General features: G+C 46.9%; 1 protein-coding gene across 3 annotated transcripts in view; it reads right to left on the bottom strand.

Annotated features, from left to right (window-relative positions):
* The window catches only part of LOC133132453 (sister chromatid cohesion protein PDS5 homolog B-like), a 32,656-nt gene extending 16,682 nt beyond the window's left edge, over positions 1-15,974 (bottom strand). For 2 of the 3 annotated variants that reach the window (XM_061247907.1, XM_061247905.1), the window contains exons 1-16: positions 15,859-15,974; positions 11,469-11,588; positions 10,195-10,398; positions 9,668-9,754; positions 9,194-9,291; positions 8,530-8,656; positions 7,939-8,019; positions 6,189-6,329; positions 5,513-5,628; positions 4,597-4,691; positions 3,749-3,894; positions 2,193-2,344; positions 997-1,110; positions 706-787; positions 557-605; positions 163-302 (exon numbers count right to left, since the gene is read on the bottom strand). In XM_061247907.1, the coding sequence (XP_061103891.1) occupies positions 163-302; positions 557-605; positions 706-787; positions 997-1,110; positions 2,193-2,344; positions 3,749-3,894; positions 4,597-4,691; positions 5,513-5,628; positions 6,189-6,329; positions 7,939-8,019; positions 8,530-8,656; positions 9,194-9,291; positions 9,668-9,754; positions 10,195-10,398; positions 11,469-11,576 (1,740 nt within the window). In that variant the 5' untranslated portion in view covers positions 11,577-11,588; positions 15,859-15,974. Of the gene's footprint in view, positions 1-162; positions 303-556; positions 606-705; positions 788-996; positions 1,111-2,192; positions 2,345-3,748; positions 3,895-4,596; positions 4,692-5,512; positions 5,629-6,188; positions 6,330-7,938; positions 8,020-8,529; positions 8,657-9,193; positions 9,292-9,667; positions 9,755-10,194; positions 10,399-11,468; positions 11,589-15,821 lie in introns of all 3 variants that reach the window. The other variant, XM_061247906.1, reaches the window with a different exon arrangement.
* Positions 15,975-25,098: the final 9,124 nt, after the last annotated feature.

Consider the following 25,098-nt stretch of genomic DNA (forward strand, 5'->3'; position numbering starts at 1 on the left):
TAACTAAAACGTTAGTGTTAGCATTAGCATTAACTATAACATTAGTGTTAGCAGTAGCATTAACTAAAACGTTAGTGTTAGCATTAGCATTAACTTTAACACCGTGCCGTGTTATATAACGCGTGCGTTACCGTACTGTAATCACACACGGGCGGCCCTCACCACGCAGTCCTCGGCCTGTTTGCAGGAGCAGGCCGGGCTGACCAGCGTGTCCAGCTGCTGTCGCACCCGCTCGTCCTCCTCCAGGATCTGCGCCAGCTTCTTCACAAAGTCCTGGGCCTTGCCCGGATCCGGAAGGTTCCCTGCGCAAAGCCGCATGCCATGAGGAGAGGGGCTCAGTGAGTGCTCAGAGACTTTCGGGGAAACTAACTAATAAAAAATAAAAAATAACTAATCCTTCATTTATAAAAAAAAAAACAACAACACGTCTCTCCAAGAATGGTTGAAATATTTACATTCAGGTCCTTTCTTTTCATTCACAAGTGTAGAACCTAATAGAACAGGTTAATGTACTGATTAAGGTTTATCTGAAAGCGTAATGAGTGACTGAACCTACTTGTGATGAGCATGGCTTTGGAGAACACCGCCTTGCTGGAAGCTTCCGTCTGAAACACACAACGTGCAGGACAACGGTGAGGGGAGACGGCGCTTACGACTCAGGAGGTTGCAGGCTCAAATCTCAGGCTATGCACCAGGCCTGTTTACCTTGGGCTGGCTGACCAGCTCCAGCAGGTCCTTCATATGATGTCTCAGCATGTTCTGGCACTTCCACATCTCGTTCAGAGCTCTGAGAGAGAGAGAGAGAGAGAGAGAGAGAGAGAGAGGGAGGAGGGAGAGAGGAGGAGGAGAGAGGAGGAGAGAGGGAGATAGAGAGAATGACAGAGTGAAAGAACAGAAAATAAAGAGGGTGAGAGAGGAGGATGAGAGCGACAATGAGAATATGTATGTCAGTATATGTGTGTGAGGAGAGGGGAGGAGAGTCTGATGGGAACTCACTTGACGGCGTTGGGGTCCAGCGTGGCGTACAGGTAGTACAGACACTTCATCCTGTCTGTGGTGTTCAGGTTGTGAGGCACCATGTACTGAGCAAAGATACGCTCTACTAGCAGCCTGAGAGGGGGGGAGAGGGAGAGAGAGGGAGAGAGGGAGGGAGAGAGAGGGAGAGAGAGAGACGGAGAGGGAGAGAGAGAGTAGAGGGTTACATTAGGGAAGACCTTATAGAAACATGACTACAACCAGTTGTGCTCTGTCACCTGTTAAAAGGTGGTTCCTCTTTTACAGACTAATTAGTTAAAGCAGAGAATTACAAAATAATTACGTATTTGGCCCAGGTCTGTGCCAGATGAACGGTCTCTCTCTCTATCTCTCTTTCTCTCTCTCTCTCTCTGACTTGCAGCCCCTAATCTCTCTTTGCTCATCCCAAGCTCATCACCCTTAATCTCACAGACCTGAGGCTTGTGCCAGCTCACCTCGTCTTGAGCCGTAACCCTGTCAACGTGCGAAATGTGGGTTTTACTGTAGCGCTTAGAAATCCCAACACCTCCACGCTCAGGAGAAACGGGCCACATTCAGGCGTCATTACCCACAATGCCATGCTGTATGATGACCAGTGGGGTTTGGCAGCTTCTTTTCCACATTAAAAATAACATTTCACCCTACTCTCTGCACTGTTTAAAGCAGTTAAACTGACGATAGCATGTTAGCGCCCAGGCACACACAGTCACATACGGGTAGTGAACCAGACCTCTCCCGGGGACTATCGATCTGTCAGGCGAAATTCAGGCCCTTCACAAGTGACGGCCATGTTGTTTGAATATTTACGAGTCGTTACACTGTCCTTTCAGACAAAACTGGGGCACGGGAAAACTGATCCATGCTACGAACAGCCTGTAAGGCTGAAAAACAAACAACATCGGCCAAAAAGAAAGGGTGGTCCCCCCTTTTTGAATTGCATTTGTTCCCCTTCTTAGCATATCAAGTCAACACACACTTTAAACACATGCAGAGAAGTGAAACAGTGCCGACAAGTCCGCCATTGGGATGTTTCTCCAGGGGAAATTCCCTCAAATCGCCACCAGGGGGAGTTCAACTGGGCGCTCCCAGTCCTTGGCCACCCAAACTCGGGCGAAAGAGACGTTTTAAAAACGATAGGCATATTTTTGTAGCCGCTAGAGAGCGGCCGTTTGGCCGACCTGTCGTCGATGCTGGTCTGGTAGTAGATGTGCAGCAGCTTGTCTTTGATCCAGGAGATCTGCTGGCTGGCCTCCTTCCCCCCCGCTGCCTGCAGAGAGTACTTCTTGTACACCTGCGCCAGGCCCATCATGGCCTCCTTACGCACCCTCCACTAAACAGGACACAGTGAGATTAACACAGAGCACACAGTGAGATTAACACAGAGCACACAGTGAGATTAACACAGAGCACACAGTGAGATTAACACAGAGCACACAGTGAGATTAACACAGAGCACACAGTGAGATTAACACAGAGCACACAGTGAGATTAACACAGAGCACACAGTGAGATTAACACAGAGCACACAGAGAGATTAACACAGAGCACACAGTGAGATTAACACACAGCACACAGTGAGATTAACACAGAGCACACAGTGAGATTAACACAGAGCACAGTGAGATCAACACAGAGCACACAGTGAGATTAACACAGAGCACACAGTGAGCATTAACACACAGCACACAGTGAGCATTAACACAGAGCACACAGTAAGATTAACACACAGCACACAGTAAGATTAACAGAGAGCACACAGTGAGCATTAACACACAGCATGCGCACCTTACAGGACCGCATTAACACAGTGTATGTGCATAGATCTGCGAGGACATTATTTTATTAACATGAGTACGAAGCGTGTAGATCTTATAAGCCATTTTCACATTTAATAAAAAGGGCAAGCCAACCAATGAAAATGCTATGAGTGGATGGTATCAGTGAACAGTAATGGTGAAGAGTATTATTGAATGGTAATGGTGAACAGTATTCGTGAAACAGCAGAACTGAACAGTAATGGTGAACAGTAACGGTGGATGGTAATGGTGAACAGTAACGGTGGATGGTAATGGTGAACAGTAACGGTGGATGGTAATGGTGAACAGTAATGGTGGATGGTAATGGTGAACAGTAATGGTGAACAGTAACGGTGGATGGTAATGGTGAACAGTAACGGTGGACGGTAAAGGTGAACAGTAATGGTGAACAGTAACGGTGGATGGTAATGGTGAACAGTAACGGTGAACAGTAACGGTGGATGGTAATGTTGAACAGTAATGGTGGATGGTAATGGTGAACAGTAACGGTGGATGGTAATGGTGAACAGTAACGGTGGACGGTAAAGGTGAACAGTAATGGTGAACAGTAACGGTGGATGGTAATGGTGAACAGAAATGGTGAACAGTAACGGTGGATGGTAATGGTGAACAGTAATGGTGGATGGTAATGGTGAACAGTAACGGTGGATGGTAATGGTGAACAGTAACGGTGGACGGTAAAGGTGAACAGTAATGGTGAACAGTAACGGTGGATGGTAATGGTGAACAGTAACGGTGGATGGTAATGGTGAACAGTAATGGTGGACGGTAATGGTGAACAGTAAGGGTGAACAGTAACGGTGGATGGTAATGGTGAACAGAAATGGTGAACAGTAACGGTGGATGGTAATGGTGAACAGTAAGGGTGGACGGTAATGGTGAACAGTAAGGGTGGAGGTTATTTCAGGAGGACTCACCCTCTTGTCCAGGGTCCGCTCACGCACAAAATTGAGCAGCTGGTCGTTGACGAGCGACAGGTCTTTTTTGGCGGCCGTTACAATGGACACGATGACATCATGGCGAATGGCCTCCTCAGAGTCATGTGACCTGACCTTCAGGAACTCTGGACCACAAGAGGGCAAATTAAGACACTAATATCACTATCACTATCAATTACAGCTCACCTCCACTTCATTACAATAATCAAAACTGAATGAAATCACAAAATCCCCAAAGCGACATGGACATTTTACAGCATGAATGCAATATGGCACATTCCTCCACGTGGACCTTCTAACTCAACCTGTAGGCCAGCGGAGGATGAGCATTCCTCCTATAGCCGGGTTCCTCCCGAGATTTCTTCCCATCGGAAGAGGGTTTGAGGGTTTGAGGGTAAATGCTATCTGGGGGCTCAGGGCTGGCATTTCCCCTGCTGTTACTCTGTAAAGCGTCCTGCAGTAAAGTTTAAGGCTTTTGTGGTGAGAACGATCAGCGAACAGGACAGGTGATGTGGGAAAGATCAGCGAACAGGACAGGTAAAATGTGAGAAAGATCAGCGAACAGGACAGGTGATGTGAGAAAGATCAGCCAGTGGGGCAGGTAGTGTGTGAAAGATCAGCCAGTGGGACAGGTAGTGTGTGAAAGATCAGCCAGTGGGGCAGGTACTGTGTGAAAGATCAGCCAGTGGGGCAGGTAGTGTGTGAAAGATCAGCCAGTGGGGCAGGTAGTGTGTGAAAGATCAGCCAGTGGGGCAGGCGGTGCGTGAAAGATCAGCGAACAGGACAGGTGATGTGAGAAAGATCAGCGAACAGGCCAGGTGATGTACCGGTGAGGTCTTTGGCCAGGTCTGGGTGGTTCATGAGGCAGTGGCTGGCGAACTTCACACACTCCAGTCGGACGGGGACGTGGATGTCATTGAACCTAAACAACACACGACACAAGGAACGCTGAGAAACTGCAGCACAACCAAACCTCATACAGCACAACCAAACCTCATACAGAACAACCAAACCTCATACAGCACAACCAAACCTCATACAGCACAACCAAACCTCATACAGCACAACCAAACCTCATACAAAACAACCAAACCTCATACAGAACAACCAAACCTCATACAGCACAACCAAACCTCATACAATACAACCAAACCTCATACAGAACAACCAAACCTCATACAGAACAACCAAACCTCATACAGAACAACAAAACCTCATACAGAACAACCAAACCTCATACAGAACAACCAAACCTCATACAGCACAACCAAACCTCATACAGAACAACCAAACCTCATACAGCACAACCAAACCTCATACAATACAACCAAACCTCATACAGAACAACCAAACCTCCTACAGCACAACCAAACCTCCTACAATACAACCAAACCTCATACAGAACAACCAAACCTCATACAGCACAACCAAACCTCATACTGAACAACCAAACCTCATACAGCACAACCAAACCTCATACAGAACAACCAAACCTCATACAGCACAAGGAAAACAAAACGTACAATACACATGATATATGAATTTTACTAATGTTTTTTTTAGAATTTGAATATGTACGGAATAAGAATTTCTCTCAATTTTGGGGGTAACAGATGTTTCTTTTCACATTTTCAGAACAGACAAAACCCATCCAGAAAATCAGACAGGTGCGAGTATTTAAAATAGCATCTGACCCAGGTCAGGTATCTCAGATAACAGAGATGTAACAGAGGCCCCGCCCACCTTCCCATGAAGCACTGCCAGAGTGGCTTGTTCTGTGTGGCCAGCTCCGAGTCCTTCGCCCCGAACATTTTGGCCAGGAGCTTCACCACCTGCAGACGCTCCTCGTTGTCGTTGCTCTGAGAACGAAAAGCGCATTTCTCCTTTGAGCGTCACCTGCAATAGACCTTAAGGGCACCAGCATTCCTGACCCCTAATACACTGGCACACACAAGCATGCACACAAGAAAATAATGAATACGAGTAGCTATTTTTAATTTGGGGCAATAACTGAATACTGTCAGTATTTTACAATACTAGGACATACTTGGTTCGGTTAGGCTAGAAAGGGGTGTGTCACAATTGGTACATTCCCATAGCACCAATGGTGATTAACATATTTAAGGATGACCATCTTTGGCCAAGTTCTGTCTAAAGAGACAATGGTTGTGCTTGATCTGTCTTTAGGCGTGCTGTTGCCAATTGCAGCCAGTTTTATGCTTTGGATGAGAGCATCAGCCAATTAACATGTAATGTAATGTCTTATAACTGTTCAGTTATAAAGCCAGACAGAGGTGGACTGTACCATTATGATATCATACGTGGGGTGGACTGTCTTATTATAAAGCCAGACAGTGGTGGACTGAACCACCAGGGTGAGTCTGAAGGGGTGCGGGGGTGTGCTTAAAGATGGCCCTACCTTGAGCTTGAACTCCAGCTGGGGCAGGACCGAGAGGAGGAGGTGGCTGTCGATGCTGTACAGCTCCAGGATCAGGTCGAAGACGTGCTCCGACAGGTCACTCACCGACGTCTTCCCCAACATCAGCACCTGGTTAAAGAACTGAGAGGGGAGGGGAGGGAGTCACGGCCGACATCACAACCTCAGAACAGAGACGAAAGAACAAAGACCCCGATCACTCATCAGGCCGGACTGAGCCTTTCCTGAGACCAGGACCGTCTGTAAGATGGAGGCACCGCTGGAAAAGTGCGTTAGGTGTGGTAAGAACCTCATCATCATCATCATCATCATCATCACTGGACAAGAAGCCTGCTGCCAGCGCCACTTCCAAACAAGCCGCCATTTCACATCAACACTTACAATAATACCATTTATTTCCTATAGAGAGTGCATTTCATTTAGCCGTTTCATTGAAACAGAGAGGGGGGGGGGGGGGGGGGAATGAGAGCATGACACAAAATAACTGTTGCCAAACGCTTCTTCAGTGACTAACATTTTTGGAATATGGCCAGAGGGAGTGTGTATGAGCTGGAGGAGATTCCCGGGGGAATGCCGGGATCAGGAGGGTGTGTGTATGAACTGGAGGGGGTTCCCGGGGGAATGCCGGGATCAGGTTTCCGGGACAGCCCCGCCTGGTGTGGGAGTCCCCAGGAACAGGCTGCCGAGAGGCTGGTTTTCGGCCGGATCGATCCCCTCTTTCCACCCGGCGCCAGGGGAAGGGTGTTTCAGCAGCCAGGACTCCCTGTCTGTCTGTGTTAGTGTGTCTGTGTGTGTATGTGTGTGTATATGTGTGTGTGTATGCATGTGTGTGACTGTGTGTGTGTATGTCTGTGTGTGCGTGTCTGTGTGTGTGTGTGTGTGTGAGACTGTCTGTGTGTGCGTGTGTGTGACTCTGTGTCTGTGTGTGTGTGTGTGTGTGTGTGTCTGTGTATGCATGTGTGTGACTGTGTGTGTGTATGTCTGTGTGTGTGTGTGTGTGTGTGTGTATGTCTGTGTGCGTGTCTGTGTGTGTGTGTGTGTCTGTGCGTGTGTGTGTGTGAGACTGTCTGTGTGTGCGTGTGTGTGACTCTGTGTCTGTGTGTGTGTGTGTGTGTGTGTCTGTGTATGCATGTGTGTGACTGTGTGTGTGTATGTCTGTGTGCGTGTCTGTGTGTGAGTGTGTGTGTGTGTGTGTGTGTGTCTATGTGTGTGTGTGTTTGTGTGTGTGTCTATGTGTTTGTGTGTGTGCGTGTGTGTGTGAGACTGTGTCTGTGTGTCTGTGTGTGTGCGTGTCTGTGCGTGTCTGTGTGTGTGTGTGTGTGTGTGTGTGTGTGTGTCTATGTGTGTGTGTGTTTGTGTGTGTGTCTATGTGTTTGTGTGTGTGCGTGTGTGTGTGAGACTGTGTCTGTATGTCTGTGTGTGTGCGTGTCTGTGCGTGTCTGTGTGTGTGTGTGTGTGTGTGTGTGTGTCTATGTGTGTGTGTGTTTGTGTGTGTGTCTATGTGTTTGTGTGTGTGTGTGTGTGTGTGTGTGTGTGTGTGTCTGTGTATGCATGTGTGTGACTGTGTGTGTGTATGTCTGTGTGCGTGTCTGTGTGTGTGTGTGTGTGTGTGTGTCTATGTGTGTGTGTGTTTGTGTGTGTGTCTATGTGTTTGTGTGTGTGCGTGTGTGTGTGAGACTGTGTCTGTGTGTCTGTGTGTGTGCGTGTCTGTGCGTGTCTGTGTGTGACTCACGTTGGTGATGTAGGGCTCGATGGCCTGGGCTGTTCTCTTCAGCAGGGCTTTGGCCAGGTCATACGCCTGCTTATTCAGGTTCTGCACAGAAACACAAGAGAACAACAACAAATAAACACATTCTGTCCACTGCTTCCACCAGCCGACACTGAACATGCCCCGAGCCTGAGACCCAGCCCCCATGCTCCAACCTGCCGGGACACGCAGGGCATGAACTGCTGCTGGCGGTTTGTAGATCAACCCCCAACTCTCTACCTTCTTCTTACTAATGCCAAATTCACACATTCACGAGTGGCGGCAATAGACAGTCCTCTGTATAATAAGTGAATAAGCATTTGAAGAAGACAGGGTAAGCTGTGGATACAGAAACAAAAACCACGGACGGTGGCCGATGACGGAGAAGCGCTGGTGACTGACACAGATCAGATTTTCACCAACAACACCTTTTTTACAGTGTAAAATTATGACAAGTAAATTCTGCAGTGTACCAATGTGGCCAGATCTCCATTGTAAACGTTACTTTGTTTGACCCTACCTGGATACATAAAGAAAAGAAGAAGAAGAATAAAGGTTTTCAGAGTGATGGTTGACCTTGTGTGCTGGGACCAGGTTGACCAGCACGGTGTCCAGAAGCTCTTGGGACACGGTGTCCCCCTCACAGACGATGGAGCTCATCAGATCCACCATGTGCATGTGCACCTTCTGGTTGTGCCCGTTACTGGCAGGGGAAGAGCAGGGAGAAACATCGGCCCCCATTCCACACGACAAAGGGGTTCACACTCAAATTCACACGCGTTCCAGTGGCCTTCCATCGACCGTTTAGGCGCAAGTGGGCGGTTCTCAGGATTTAATTCTGGAACCACATGCACGCCTACTTTCAGCTACACACTGTGAAGCTGAAGGTTACGAAATTACTTGAGTGGTCTCATTTAAAGACGGGAATATTTTGGAATAAGTACATTTATAAGAGTAAATTAATGAAGTATAGTGAGTGCCTGGATATTGTTCACATAATTATAATTAATGAACTATCATAATCAAAATGATCATTAACTGAATTACCATTCGCGGGATCATAATTACAAGAATTATCATTAGCGGATTTATCATTACAAAAATTATCATTAGCCAAATTATCATTAGCTGAAATATCATTAGCTGAAATGTCGTTAGTGGAATTATCATTAGCGGTTTACAGACGGTTAATACGGACATGGCAGCGCTCTCCGCTGGTTCTCAGGGCAGGCAGACTTACTTGATCACCTGGAACAGAGTCCTGTAGAGCTGAGTGAAGATCTCATTACAGTCCTCCAGCTCAAAACAGATGTTATAGGACTTCACCCAGGCAATGTTCTGGAGGATTCAAAAACGCCATTAAAAAACGACACGTTCAACATGTTTCGGTTTGGTTTCATAACATTTACACAAACATTCAGGCTATGCAAAAGTGCCTCACTCTTTTTGAAATAATTTGTTGATTTACTATTGGCTTATTTGACACAAAGGCCAATTTCCATGTGCTGTCCCTGTGTTGTCCCTGTTTTTATTTTATTTCTTAAAGTAAGAAAAATACGTATACAGCTTGAAATTTACTGAAGCAAATCAGTTAATGCTAAGTACCACGGCTCAAGGCTGTGCCACAGCTGGGCATTAAACCTGCAACCTCGGGGCTACAAGCAAAGTTCCGCAATCACGACACTACCCCGCAGTCAGGGGGAGGTGGACGTACCTCCAGTAGGTAGAAGTATCTGTTGAACTGGGCACTCTTTGTGTCCTCCAACCCCTTTAGCTGCCTGGTGATGAACATAAAAATATCCTGGGAAAGAAAAATAAAAAATGAGCAAAACATTAGCGGTCTGAAAGATCACACGCCCTCACAGCTGTTGCTGAGACACGGTAAGGTTCATAATAATGTTCTAGAGATGCTTTAGAGAGTGCAAGCCAAAACTATCAAAGGCCTACAACTCCTCTTGTGCTGTTCCAATTTTCTAATTCTAATCCTTCATTAATCAGGCTGTCTCACTAAAGAAACACAAACCAAGCGGCCAATCTAAGAGTTATGCAGACATGGTTTTAGTTTAAAAAAAATAATTAAAACAAAAACCCAAAAAGCAATACAACAGTACATTAACACACAAAAGAGCACAAGTTAAACTCCTGAATGTATGATTGATACAGGACAACGATACGGGTGTAATGGCACCGTCTGCAGCGTGAGATCTGCAGGATCCCAGGGGGGCCCGGCTGACGGCTCACCTTCAGCTTGTCGGGCGAGGTGTAGGGGGCCTCGGGGGCGTAGATGCGGAAGATGTCGGCCAGGCAGCACGCCACCAGCAGACGCACGTCCTTGTCCGGGTGCTTGAGGAAGAAGTCGGAGGCCAGGTGCAGGGCCAGGTTGAGGTAGAGCTCCTTCTCCTCCTCAGAGTCCTGGTCCATGTCCATGAAGGTCTTCACCACCATCTGCGTCGGACGAGCACACGGTTACCGGCGGTTACTGGAGCGGACACGGCCCCGCCAGAGACGTCCGATTCCCCCCCGTGAACCCTGTCAGGCCTGAGCCAAATGTGCAGGGGCTGCGCCCAAGTGCCAAGGGGTTTCGGTTTCGGTTTTAAAAACTGAGAACGTTGAGAACATTTTGTATGGTTTCAAAAAAACATTGGGGTCAAAAACATTGATTGGTTGAAAGGCATATGCCACTCTTGGAACTGAAAGGGTTGATTTTCAGACTCTAAATATCTTTGAGGCCAGGAGAATGTGTCTTTATTGCCTAATATTCTGTCCAGCTATCAGAGGTCAAACAAACACCCTCCACCCCAGGCTGAGAACTGTAAAATCATTATTTCCAGAAGGCAACGATTATTTACAGCACTGCGCAAAAGTCTTAGGCACCTGTATAACATTCTGTACAGATAAGATTCTTTCAAAAATAATTCAATGAAAGGTCCTAAATAAACATACTATACATTTTACATTACATTTGAGTAATTTGGCGGAACAGTGAAAAACTAAATCAAATCAATATTTTCTGTGACCACCCTTCGGCGTTAAATCTCTTCTCTGCGATGACCAACGCTGTCCTGCAGTCCTATAAGACAATCAGCAGGGAGGTTGTTCCAAGCATGTTGGAGAACTTGCCACAGTTCTTCTGCAGACTTTGGTTGGATCCTTGCTTCTGATCTCAGACAGCCTTGATCAAGTTTTTATATAAGAAGTAGTCCATTGCTTACAGTAATATGTTACTTTTTTTAAATTAAATACAAAAATGTAAAAATTAAATCTTCTGGAAATCCCAAATGTGTTCTTTAATACTAACACACACACAAAAATAAACAATATATATATATATAAAATAAAGTCTAGGGTGCCTAAGACTTCTGCACAGTACTGTATTTCCCAGTAAACAAATGGCATATTCTCCTCCCTGTATTCAGATAGCTGATATATTATAGGCGAGTGTGTGTGTGTAAAGGAAGTCGAGGTCGGGGTCGGGGTCGGGGGTCGGGCGGGCCGGGCCCCCCGTCTTAACGCACCTTCAGCCTGCGGACCATCTCCTCCTTGGAGACCTTGTCGGAGATCTCCTTCACTCCTGGGGGGTAGGTCACCTTCCCGTCGGGGACTCGGGGCCTGGGGTGAGCCATGCTCTCCGTTCCCTGTACAGACACACAGACACACAGTTACCCAGACACACGGGCACACAGTTACACAGACACATGGAAGTACAGACACACGGACACACAGTTACACAGACACATGGAAGTACAGACACACGGACACACAGTCACACAGACACATGGAAGTACAGACACACGGGCACACAGTTACACAGACGCACGGACGTACAGACACACGGACACACAGTTACACAGACACACGGGCACACAGACACACACGGGCTTAATAAATGCAGACCACTATCATTGCTACGCGTTTCGAGGTGTGAACTCTTCTTCAGGCAGCAATGATATAGAACCACACAGATATAGAAGTGACAGTCCTTTCACCTTGCCCCTGAGAAAGAGTTACCGCAGACCCTGCTAGAGCCTAAAGGTGCTCACAAACCGCACATGGCCACGCAAGTGCCTCGGACACATAAGCTGCCTGACCTCGCCTGCCTGACTGCACCAAAACCGCAGTATGCAAATCCTTTAGTTAGTGCGCATACTGTTCAGTGTTCTCAAGGTGGTCACAAACCAAAGCAGGCGACCGCATATGGTGACGCATCGTACCCTCAGGTTGTCAGTTCAACGGGAGGCACTGTAGCTGGGTTCTGTCTGACAGAGGCTCCTTGGGAGCGAAACGAAGAGGGACGTCTACCACAGAACAATATCGGCACCTGATCGGACAGCACTGGGTTCATTTGTTTTGGCAAAACAGAATAATATGGCGGACCGTTTATGAACTTTTTCTTATTCCTCCTAAACAGTCCACTAAAATATGTTTTTGAAAACATTTGAGAGAAGAAATAAGCAATACAGTTGCAGAATCTTGATTCATATTTCATCTGCAGCACCTAGTTTGCAAGTTTGATCCGAGTTGTGAGCTAGGCAAGCTGCGCTGGACGCAGGCGATTTACACGGGCCGATCACGATATGCGAATACAGAGGCGTTGGACATACACAGCACCCGCCGGACTGTGACCATCGCACACACCGCAAGGCTCTCCATAGAAAATGAATGGAAAGCTCGCCGCGCGGGATTTCGGTTGTGAGCACCTTCACACCCCACAAATTTCACAGGCACTTTGATAATACCAGAAACTGAATATAAAATATGAAAAGTCGGCGTTCAGGGACAGCACTGTGCGTGTATGACGGCGTAGGTTTGAACAATGTCTTTCTGAGCATCGTCTGCAGCCCCACCCAAGACATGGAATTCCGAGTATAGCCTGCAGCTCATGTGGGTTAAAGCGGAAAACTCCCCGTTTCCCTATCAACCGTACCCACAAACAATCCCACTGTCCTCCGAGGATAGAGATGCACCTGATTAACACACGAAAATGCATTCTGCAGGAGTCCAGTGCCAGAAAAGGGCTCGTTAAACATTCAGTACACCGGTGCGTCTAGTCACAACGTCCCCCGGGGAAAATGCAACTAATCGTTATCCTGGTTCCTGCTGAGATAAATACACCACAAGAGAGCAAAAAGGACAGACCCCCCGGCTCAAAAGCTAATTTAAATAAATTACTAAGCACTCTCCGCTTCACTAGTTCTCCAGGCAGAAGAAAAACACACGCACAAATACACAAAAGCATGCATACACAAAAACACACAATCACGTACACACAATCATGTACACGCAAAAACACACAATCATGTACACACAAAAACACACAATCATGTACACACAAAAACACACAATCATGTACGCACAAAAACACACAAAGGCACGTACAGTAGGCTACACACGCAAATAATAGCGTTTAAGCTTTAAAAAAAAAACAACACACCAAAACCAGATGGCAGCAAGCCTCGAGTTGCGAGGGCATTCGTTTTGAATTTTTGACCGGGGTACTAGAAAAACGCAATTGACAATTTCATTGGGACACACAAGGCAGAGCAACGGGGGGATTTGTGAAGAACCCCACAGCCTCTAAGGAGATCCATAAAGATTAGCCTATGTTAGCAGGGAGGGAACGGATTGGGCAGCCAAGCCACCCTCAATTTCTCCAGCCACAACCAAAAGATGCCATTTCACCCAAATGTCAGTGCTGGGGGTCAATCACTTGTTTCAACTTGGTACCATCTTAACTGTTCCAAGTTTCTTCTCTTCCAAGTTATAAGACGACAGAGATGGAGAACAGGCTTATACAAATAAGAGGAGTTGCCTGATCCCTGTATATTTCAGGCTTTAAAAAAAACAAAACTAGCCAGCCTTAAAAAACTCCAGAAACATTTCAGATCAAGACGATGTTATAAAACATTTTATTAAAAAAATAGCCCAATCATATAAGAAGCACGAGTCTATATTGCTGATAGCTATGTAAAACGCCCAGTTTTGACAATTTAAAATTAATTGTCCAGTTTCCAAAAGCTAACCTGAGCACAAATGTTTTTTGTGAAACAAGAAATTGAGTCGACAGAAAGTGAGTTGTGGTTTAATTTTTTGTTTGTAACATGCAGAACCAACGTTTTGTTCGCATCTTTTGCAAGCTAATAAATACCTGTGCAGCTACACACTTAAGATATTGTGGTGGAAACCTATAAATAGTAATTCGATATATATTCATGAACAAAGATATTTCAATCCTGTCTCATATATTCTTGCTGAATGGTTTAGCATTCAGGCCACGAGCAGTCTGTTAGTTCAGAGGGCTCAGAGATGGGTAAAGTACAAGTCAACACAGCAGGTACCAAGCTGACCGTTATGAAAGAAGGCAAAGTCACCTGGGGAAAGCCAAACGTTGACAGGGCCTCGTTTGAAGACAGATCATAGCTACTAATTAATGTGGGTTTCAGAGAGTGATGCGGGGGTGTAGGGTTTAGATCTTCTTTGTAACTGGTCAAAACCGTGCATTGCGATGCATATATAACTACTGATATAATTGTGAAAGATAGTTGCTCTGCAGACTAACTCGTTGGGTTGCAATATAAGCACATTTTTTTGCGTCGCTACGGACGTAGTGCCAACAATGTATATGTTTAAAAGGGAGACGTTTTTTTTAACAGCAAAAGGTGTAGGCTAGTCCTTAACTAGACACGGAGCTGTGTTATAAAATGACACGTTATATTATTTCTACGATTTGCTATTATTGTCTCGCCATAAAACCCTAAACTGCTACTGGATCGCAGTCGACAGGCTTCGCCGATGAGAACGGCGTTGGACCTACAACCAAGAAAGGACCGCTGACGGACGCTGATCCCATAAGGTGGCACACAGCTGTCAGCCAGCCCACTAGACAAGCTGTTGACTGCTTCAGGAGTTGTGGTTTAAGTGAGGTTTGACAACAAACACTCGTTTAGGAATCGTGCGAACTGTAGATGTGTAGAACTGTACAAGCCAAGTGTCGGCTACTATTGGCGAAGAGTTTTTGGTTTAGTCGTTAGACAACTTGGCACATTACAGTCTTAACAGAACAGCAAGCCAACTCCCCTTAGATTGTGTTTTGCTTACAACTCCACGTATTGGTTTGGTAATTACACATTAAATTGTACCGGTCAAGTAGGCTAAACAATGTAGCGTTACTTAAACTACGCATTCCCCAACTGCAATGAAACAGTGGCTAGCTAGTAAACGTTACTGTAACTCTACTTGCTTACCAGAACAAAGAAAGCAGGACATCAAACCTACCGATTGCGACATTAGAATCCATACAACGGAATCTACTCAGCAGCTGCCTGGTCAAACGCCACGAGACAAGGACAGGCTACTAAACCCGCGTAGGAGTTCAGATCCGAATGAAACTTTTCAAATCGGAGCATGGAGAGAGCCAGAACGGGGAACACATACCGCATCGTTTGTAGCGCAGTTCACACTAGCGGCTATGCTACAAACAATAACGTTACAGTAACATTATTAATGAGACCACTTGCGTGCACACAGCACTGTAAAAGGCAGCAACAGTAGTTATACTAAACACTCCGATATCAGTTAACACCCAGCGAAACAATCGACCTTATATGCGATAATGGAAATCAAAACATTTTCTGGGGTAAATGCTTTAAACCTCACTGCTACATACAGCTAGCATTAGCATACGGACATAGTATTATGCTACATACTGCTAGCATTAGCTTTCGAGTCTGTCGCCCGGTAGACACAGGGGACAGCACCTCCTAGGCACTACGAGCAATCTCTTCCTCTAAACTGTCATAAAAGTTAAACTAGTGCTTTTTAACGTAAACAGAAAGCGCGGATCACATGCATTCACACACAAGTCCACTTACTGTGAAGGTGCAGCATGTATGCCTTGTTTATTCCTACCTGTTTGGATGAATATTAGGCAATTGTCTCTCTTGTGCAGAACTGATCCTCCTCTTGGCTTCAAAATGGCGCCAATTTGTTCCTGATAGCACCGATCCGACCAGCCGAGAGCTGGCTGCGGGCACAGCACCATCTACCGATACGCAGACCCCCTCCGAGAGGCACAAGCTCCAAAAATGAGACAACAGCGACGCCTACAGGAAAGAATGTTCCCCCGCAGTCTGATTCATTTTTTGTTTTTGTTTTGTTTTTTAGGCAAGCGTCTATCTAGCCCAGGGGTGTCAAACTCATTTTAGTTCAGGGGCCACATACAGCCCAATTTGATCTCAAGTGTAAAATAATAGCAAAATAACCTATAAATGACAACTCCTAATTTTTACTTTTGTTTTACTGCAAAGAAATGCAAGCACATTATGAAAAGTTTACATTTAATGAACTATCCTTTTACAAAACATGATGAACAACCTGAAATTTCTTCAGAAAACTAGTGCAATTTCAACAATATTATGAATAAATTTATCATTTACACATGTGCGTTACAACTCACAGATTACAGTGGGCACAAAACATTTATTTACAGATATATGGAACTGAAAATATATAGTGTTTTATTTTATGATTAGAACAACTTGTCAAAACATGCACAAAACTCTTGCAGCCAGGGCTGTTAATTTGGGGTACCCTGGCAAGAGATACTGATAAAATGTGTCCAAGCCAACTGAGGCAAATTTGTCCTTCATATCTGAATCGCACTGCAGGTCAATTATTTCAAGTTGGATGTCAACGGGCAGATCAGAAGCCTTGGCTGTGATTGGCGAGCAAAAAACTGCAAATTCTGTCTCAAGTTCACCGAAGACCTGAAACCGTTGCTCAAACTCCCGCCGCAATCCCTTAATCTTGTCTTTGTACCGATTTATGTCAGCATTAACTCCGGTTGCACGCACATCTCTTAGACGAAGGAAATGAGCGGTGTCACCACTTGACAGCTGTGTCTCCCACAGAGACAGCTTCAACTTGAATGCGCGTATGCTGTCGTAATACTGTAAAACTTTTTTGCGGCCCTGCAACATTTTGTTCAGATTATTCAAGTGCTCTGCAATATCCACCATAAATGCAAGGTCATGAAGCCATTTTGGGCATTGAAATTCAATTACTTGTTTGCCTTTTTTCTCCATGAACTGTCCAATTTCCTCTCGTAGATCAAAGAAACGCTTCAGCACGGCACCTTGGCTTAACCACCTTACTGCAGTGTGGTATGGCAAGACATAGGTAATGTCTTTATTACTGAGAAGGCCGTCAAACTGACGGTGATTCAGACCTCTGGCTCGGATGAAATTAACAGTTCGGACAACCACCTCCATGACATGACCCATTTTTAACGACTTGCAACGCTTCTTGGTGCAAAATACAGTGAAATGTTTCTATGCATGGCCTCAGTCAGAACTTTAACCTTGCTCCTTAAAACCCTAAATCTAAGTCCCCCGACTTCAGACTCCTCTACTGACAAGTATGGCTGCTCATTATCTCTGAACCACATATTTTTCCTCTTACGGGCGTTCTTACTACCACCTCAATGGCGTGTGCGAGGGGTTAACAATGCATTCCTGCCTAACCCATCCCCCGTCAATCTCTCATCAGGGGGGCCTAGGGCCAGGTCCTCGACAATGTCCAAAAATTTTGTCCTCCATTTGCGGCCTGAACTTTCTCTCTGAATTTTGTCACATCACCTGCTTTTTTCCCCCGATCGTTGACGGCGCGCCATCTGTGGCCTGGCTGACAGCACGGGACCAGTCCACTCCGACCCTGTCCAGGCGCTCCAACGAGAGAGCTGAAAATGTCCTCCGCTGTCGCGGTGTCCGTCAAAGGCGCCGACTCGAGGAACTCCTCGGCGACCCTCAAAGTCTCATCAACACCACGAATGAATATGGCCAGCTGGGCAACAGCTGCAATGTCAGCGCTCTCGTCAATTGCAACCGAAAATGCACCAAATGACTTGTCCGCGTGCTTCATTTGGCCGTCCAAATCTGCCGAAAGATCTGAAATCCCATCTGCCGCAGTGTTCCTCGTCGAAAGCCCGTCGCTTCTCGGGCCACACAATTTCTGCAGCCTTCAGAATGCGTGTTTTCGCGAACTCACCCTCACAATGTGGCTTCGATGCTAACGCTATTTCGCGAGCAATAACGTAGCTTTCGCTGCTCCATCACTGACCTCTCGGCTACGGGTGAAAACAGATTGCTGTTTCATCAGACGCGCTAACAATTCAGTTATCTTCTCTCTTCTCTGTTGTCCTTGCAAGCTGTTGTATTTTTCGCCGTGATGAGTCTCATAGTGGCGCCGAATGTTATATTCCTTGAGAACTTGTTTCGTACACAACAAGCACACAAGGTTTCATATTCACCTCTGTGAAAAATAAGAACTTGTCCATTTTTCTTGGAAAACTCTACACTCTGTGTCTACTTTTTCTCTTTTTTGACAAAGACATTTTGGGTAATGAGGGTGCCACAGAAGGTAATTTTGACGGCAAGTTCTTAATAACGATAAGGCCGATAATTGCCATTCATGGAACCAGATGGAACCACTACTCTTACAAAAACGGTGCGACTGTCAGTGGACAAATGAGGAATATCAGTTACTTTTTTTTCGTAAAATTGCCGTTTATGTCTGTCGTACAGTGCTTTTAAAAGTCTAGAACACTGTACAGACAAGAAACAAAATATTTTTTGTTCCTGTCAAAAATTGCATGAGTAAAAATGAAATGAAAATTTTTTTGCCCATGTTTGGCAATACAAAAAAAGAAAATTATATTTGTTTTAATCTATCAACAAATGGCCAGAGCGGCCATGTCTTCTATGTAATTTTCGGGCCGGTTTGAATCATCTGTTGGCCCACGGGCCATATGTTTGACACCCCTGAAGCCCATCTCGCACAATTTCAAGGCTTGTGTAAAGCTAAACAAGGTAAACAAAATGTAGGCTTACCGTAGCCTGTTTTCAGAGAACTAGCCTAATGCCTTTTCCCAAAAAAATCGCATTGTTATAACCTACTAGCCTAATACTGTAGCGTGGGAAGCTAAGCGGAGAGCCAGGGGCGACCAAAGGTAGAACCTTTTTTAACCAACACGCGAACGTGTCAGTCACTAAATCCCAGGGAGAACCGGAATAGGGATACCCAGCTAGGAACAGGACTTCTCCCGGAACAATGGGAGGAAAGGAAATTAAACAAACCAAACTTAGAAATCGCAAACAGAGAAGTAGCTCAAAAAACGGCTAGAGAACGTAAAACAACCCTTAAATAACTAGGGCGAACCAATAACTTTGGTACCGTGCCAAATAGCTGGGCACTGAGTGAAAACCAAAAGAAAATACAACCTAGCGAGAAAAGCTAGGCACGAAAATAAAAACCTCGAGGCGCAGCTCGGGACAAAAATGCAAACCAAAATACAACACCGGGGACAACGTCCCTCTACCATCGACTCACACGAGTCCAAAAGAAAAGCAAAACCCTTGAGGAAGGCGCCAGCACACACAACACTTCCAGCTGTACGCCTTCCTTACCTTTTAGATATTTCTCCTTTTTAGCAATGAGAGAATTATCCACCAGCACCGTACCTGACTCGTATAGGTTTAGAGTCTACCGGGCGCTTTACCGGCTTTGTGCCAAGGGCGAACGGTTGAACACAAAAGCACTGAAAACTAGTCGATGCTGGTCTTAAATACTCTCCCGGGAGGTAATTCCCCTGGAGAAAACGAGGAACAGGTGAAAACAATATCCTCGGCCATCTAGTGGCACCAGTGAGAATTACCTCCCACCATGACAGGACCCCCCTACTAAGGAGCGACCCCAGACGCTCCTTTAGCCCCCCGCCTGTGAAACTCACGAATCAGTTCGGGGTCTAAAATATCCCTTCGGGATGGGTAACGGACGTAGCCACCCTGATGGTGGTCGGTGGGAGCCCTTGCTGCGTGCGCAAACTGGACACGCGGCTACAAATTCACGGACATCCTTTTCCATCCCGGGCCACCAGAACCGTCGAGACACCAAATCTTTGGTGCGGTGGACCCCGGGATGCCCCGCCAGCCGTGAGGAATGTCCCCATTGTAGTACTTGGGAACGGACCCCCGCAGGCACAAAAAGGCTACTAGGTGGACCCCCCCCTGGACCCGGATCTTGGCGCAGTGCTCTCCGCACTGCCGACTCCACCTTCCAAACCACAGACGCCACAATTTGAACCCCCGACAGAATGGGTTCAGGCTCGTGCTCCCTATCTGCCTTGTCAAAAACCCGTGAGAGGGCATCTGGCTTGGTGTTCTTGGATCCGGGGCGGTACGTCATAGTAAATGAAAATCGCGCAAAAAACAGCGCCCAGCGGGCCTGGCGCGAGTTGCGAGTCTTAGCCGATTGAATATATTCCAAGTTCTTATGATCCGTCCACACTGTGAACGGATGCTCCGCCCCCTCCAGCCAATGCCGCCACTCCTCCAAAGCTAGTTTGACCGCTAGCAGCTCCCTGTCTCCCACATCGTAGTTTCTCTCGGGTTGGGACAGCGACCGCGAGAAAAACGCACAAGGGTGCACCTTTTGGTCTTGGGGGGACCGTTGAGACAAAATAGCCCCTACCCCCAGCTCAGAGGCGTCAACCTCTACAATGAATGGTAGGGAGGGGTTCGGAGTTATTAAAATAGGTTCCGAACAGAACCTATTCTTCAACTCAATGAATGCAGCTTCCACCCGAGCTGTCCATACAAAACGCGTTGGGGCCTTCTTTGTGAGCGCGGTAATGGGTGCGACTACGGTGCTAAAATTACGGATAAAACGACGATAAAAATTGGCGAAGCCTAGGAACCTCTGCACTTGCTTAACCGATTCCGGGGTAGGCCAATTTTTTACAGCAGAGATTTTATTCTGGTCCATCTCCGTTTTACCCGCAGATACAATGAACCCCAGGAAAGATACCGAATTAGCGTGAAACACGCACTTTTCAGCCTTCACAAACAGGCGAGCCTCCAAAAGACGCGACAACACAAGTCTCACGTGGCGAATATGCTCAGAGATAGTGGCGGAGAAGATCAGGATATCATCCAGATAGACGAATACAAACCTCTCCAGCATTTCTCTGAGCACATCATTTACTAATGCCTGAAACACAGCGGGGGCGTTGGTAAGACCGAATGGCATGACGCGATACTCATAATGGCCAGAGTGTGTGTTAAACGCGGTCTTCCATTCGTCGCCCTCTCGTATGCGTACCAAATTGTACGCATTACGGAGATCTAATTTTGTGAACACCGATGCCGCCTGCAGGCGCTCAAACGCAGAGTTCATCAGCGGTAAGGGATATCTATTTTTAACTGTGATCGCGTTTAGTCCCCGGTAATCAATACATGGCCTAAGACTGCCATCCTTTTTTTAACAAAAAAAAATCCCGCTCCCGCTGGTGACGAAGATGGTCTGATAAAACCATTTGCTAAGGCTTCGCGAATGTATTCTTTCATTGCCTTGCTCTCAGGCACTGACAAAGAATAGAATGCGCCCCGGGGTGGGACTGTCCCTGGGTGTAACTCGATCACACAGTCGTATGACCGATGCGGAGGTAGTGTGGTCGCGCGCTGCTTGCTGAATACTTCTGCCAGCTCGCCATATACCCTCGAAACGTTGGTTGGTAGCGGAAATTCGATAGCCCCAACCATACGTTCCTCACCCCCACTACCTGTGGTCTGAAAAAAGCTCTCAGTGTCCCAATCAGAGCCCTCACTGCCCTCCCCGTCGTCAGTAAGACGATTCCAATCACACATGGAGTCCCACTCCAGGCTCCCCTCCTGCTCCTCCTCCCCCTCAGGCACCCTGACACTAGGATTATGGGGCTCCCTAGCCTCCTCCTCGTCCAATTCGGACCCTATGTCAGTCTCAATAGGAGGGGTCGAGGAGTTATACACATGATTGGAGTGCTCATCACACTGCGGACCCCACCGGGACACCGGGTTGCTCCCGTTACCCCAGTTTATTTGTGGCTGATGCTTTACCAACCAGACATGTCCTAAAATTACCGGATAAACCGGAGATTCCACCAAATAAAAATATATACGTTCCCGGTGCCCCCCAAACGGGATACGCATAACCACTCGCTCCGTTTTGTGACGAACCACCCCGGAACCCAATGGGCGGCCGTCCAGCGCCGTAATGGATTGGGGCTGCGGTATAGACCGAACCGGCAGATTATTTTGCCTAGCCCACTGACGGTCAATAAAGTTGTCCACTGCCCCAGAGTCGATAAAGGCTTCTGTCCTCACTACGGCCCCCTTCCACGTCAGTTCGACGGGAAGCACTGTGCGAAAGCTAATACCTGCACCTGGTCCCACTAGTGACTCTCGCTCCACTAGTGGGACTGCTCCTTTTGCTTTCCGGTCAGGACAGTTTTTTATTAAGTGCCCTGGCCGTTTACAGAAGAAGCACAACCATTCTCTCCCAGGCCGCCTCCTAGGACACGCCAGCGTGGTGCTGTCAAGCTGCATGGGTTCCTCCAATTTGTGTACCCCCTGTCTCCGCTCCGCCTCTGTAAACTGGCTCAGGGAGGGCGGAACCGGCCAATTGAAACTTCCCATTCTCTCTCGCTCCCGTTCCCGAACCCGGTTGTCAATGCGAATCGCTGTCGATATTAGCGAGCCTAAATTCCCCGGTGGCTCCACTGTGGCCAGCGCGTCCCTGACCGGGTCTGACAGTGCGCACGTAAAGAGTGTCATTAGCGGTTCGTCCGCCCACCCCGTCTCCCCTGCCAGAGCCTGGAACGCCACTGAGAACTCTGCCACACTCTGAGTTCCCTGCCTCATCCACGTTAATCGGGCCGCCGCCTCTTTACCCGTGACATTGTGGTCGAATACTCTTGTCATCTCCTGCATTAGGAGCTGGGTGCTGCTCATTAGGGCGGATTGTGCCCGAATCAGCGGATCTGCCCAGGCCAAAGCGGTCCCGGTCAACAGGGATAAAATAAACGCTACTTGGGAATCCTCGGTTGAGAATCGTGAGGGTTGGGCTTTAAAAAAAATTAAGCACTGGGAAAGAAACCCCCTACATCTACCCGCCTCTCCCCCGTACCGCAACGGCAACTGTAACTTAGGTTCCCTTATTAGTGGTGAAATGGGCTGGGATGCGGATCCCGTAGATGGGGAGGAAGTGAGTGGCTGGGGGTTGTAGGGATGTGGTGCCTGTGCTTGGGGGGAATGGAACTCGCTTGCCAGTAATCGAAAACTATCGGCAAGCTCCATCAACACATCTTGCTGCCTGCCCAGCCTAGACAGGATCTCGTCCTGCCTCTGAAAAACAATGGTCTGCTGCTCGGTGGTAGCTGTCTGCTGGGTGTGCAATTCCTGCAACGCCTGCCCCTGCCTAGCTAGCATAGCCTGCTGAGCGGCTACCACCGCTTCTAGTGGGGAGTCTCCCATCTCCCTTCCAGTACTGGTCGCTGGTCTCTCCATGGTGGCTTTTGTGTTCTGTAGCGTGGGAAGCTAAGCGGAGAGCCAGGGGCGACCAAAGGTAGAACCTTTTTTAACCAACACGCGAACGTGTCAGTCACTAAATCCCAGGGAGAACCGGAATAGGGATACCCAGCTAGGAACAGGACTTCTCCCGGAACAATGGGAGGAAAGGAAATTAAACAAACCAAACTTAGAAATCGCAAACAGAGAAGTAGCTCAAAAAACGGCTAGAGAACGTAAAACAACCCTTAAATAACTAGGGCGAACCAATAACTTTGGTACCGTGCCAAATAGCTGGGCACTGAGTGAAAACCAAAAGAAAATACAACCTAGCGAGAAAAGCTAGGCACGAAAATAAAAACCTCGAGGCGCAGCTCGGGACAAAAATGCAAACCAAAATACAACACCGGGGACAACGTCCCTCTACCATCGACTCACACGAGTCCAAAAGAAAAGCAAAACCCTTGAGGAAGGCGCCAGCACACACAACACTTCCAGCTGTACGCCTTCCTTACCTTTTAGATATTTCTCCTTTTTAGCAATGAGAGAATTATCCACCAGCACCGTACCTGACTCGTATAGGTTTAGAGTCTACCGGGCGCTTTACCGGCTTTGTGCCAAGGGCGAACGGTTGAACACAAAAGCACTGAAAACTAGTCGATGCTGGTCTTAAATACTCTCCCGGGAGGTAATTCCCCTGGAGAAAACGAGGAACAGGTGAAAACAATATCCTCGGCCATCTAGTGGCACCAGTGAGAATTACCTCCCACCATGACAAATACATCCTCCCAAATAATTATCTGATTCGTGATGACATATTTCTACATTTTATGATCTGAAGAATATTTTTTGAACGAATAATACTAATAATAGAAACATTTGAAAAAGCATGACTAGCTTGGGGTTCTCTTTGTTTAATTCAGAACATGGTAAAATTTAGTAATTCCAAAAACATCCAGTGGAAAGTACCCTCAGTCATCTACTAACCACAGGTGGCATCATGATGGTTTCCGTGGGGGGTTTGGACTCAAAATGCACGAGTCAGAAACAATGATGTAGTAAAATCCCATCAGGGCTTTATTCGGGGAATACCCAGAGAGCGTAGTCAAAAACAAGCAATGTTCGTACACATAAAATCCAGCCAAAACCAAAGCGCAGTACCGAGGGAGAAGGCAGTCTCATAATCGGTCCACCATGCAAGAAGTCCGGTAGCCAGGAAAGCTGTCAGCGGGGCAGAAGTACAGGCGGGCGGTAGGCAGGCTCAGGGTCGATGACGGCGCAAGAGTCAAGACCGAAGTCTGCTCCGCGGGGCAAAAGTACAAAAACAGCAGGCAAAGTCATGGTACAGACAGGCAATGGTCAACAAAACAGAAGTCAATAATCTTTGGTCAATAAACAGGCTTGGATCGTAACAGGTAGACAATGGTTTGACAAAAACGCTCAAACGGTGCACTGACGAACAGGGGGGCAACAATTTCACAAAGACATGACGTGAAACTGAGCTTTATATGCAGGTGAAGACAGGTGTAGACAATTAGCTTGAGAGCAGCAAGATAATTGAAATCAGGTGTGGAGGATTAACAAGTTAAGAAGGTAATTAGTAATCGTTAGTAATAAACCTATCCTGCCCTAGCGTTAGTAAATTAGTAAATGACATGCACAAGAAATTACCCAATGCTGATCTAGTGTTAGTAGATTAGTAAGAAGACAATGGAAATTGAAACAATTAGGGTGTGAGTGACAGAAAGGGAGAGAGAGAAAGCAGGAATGC

Source organism: Conger conger, chromosome 7, assembly GCF_963514075.1.
Source record: "Conger conger chromosome 7, fConCon1.1, whole genome shotgun sequence".
Taxonomy (NCBI): Eukaryota; Metazoa; Chordata; class Actinopteri; order Anguilliformes; family Congridae; genus Conger; species Conger conger.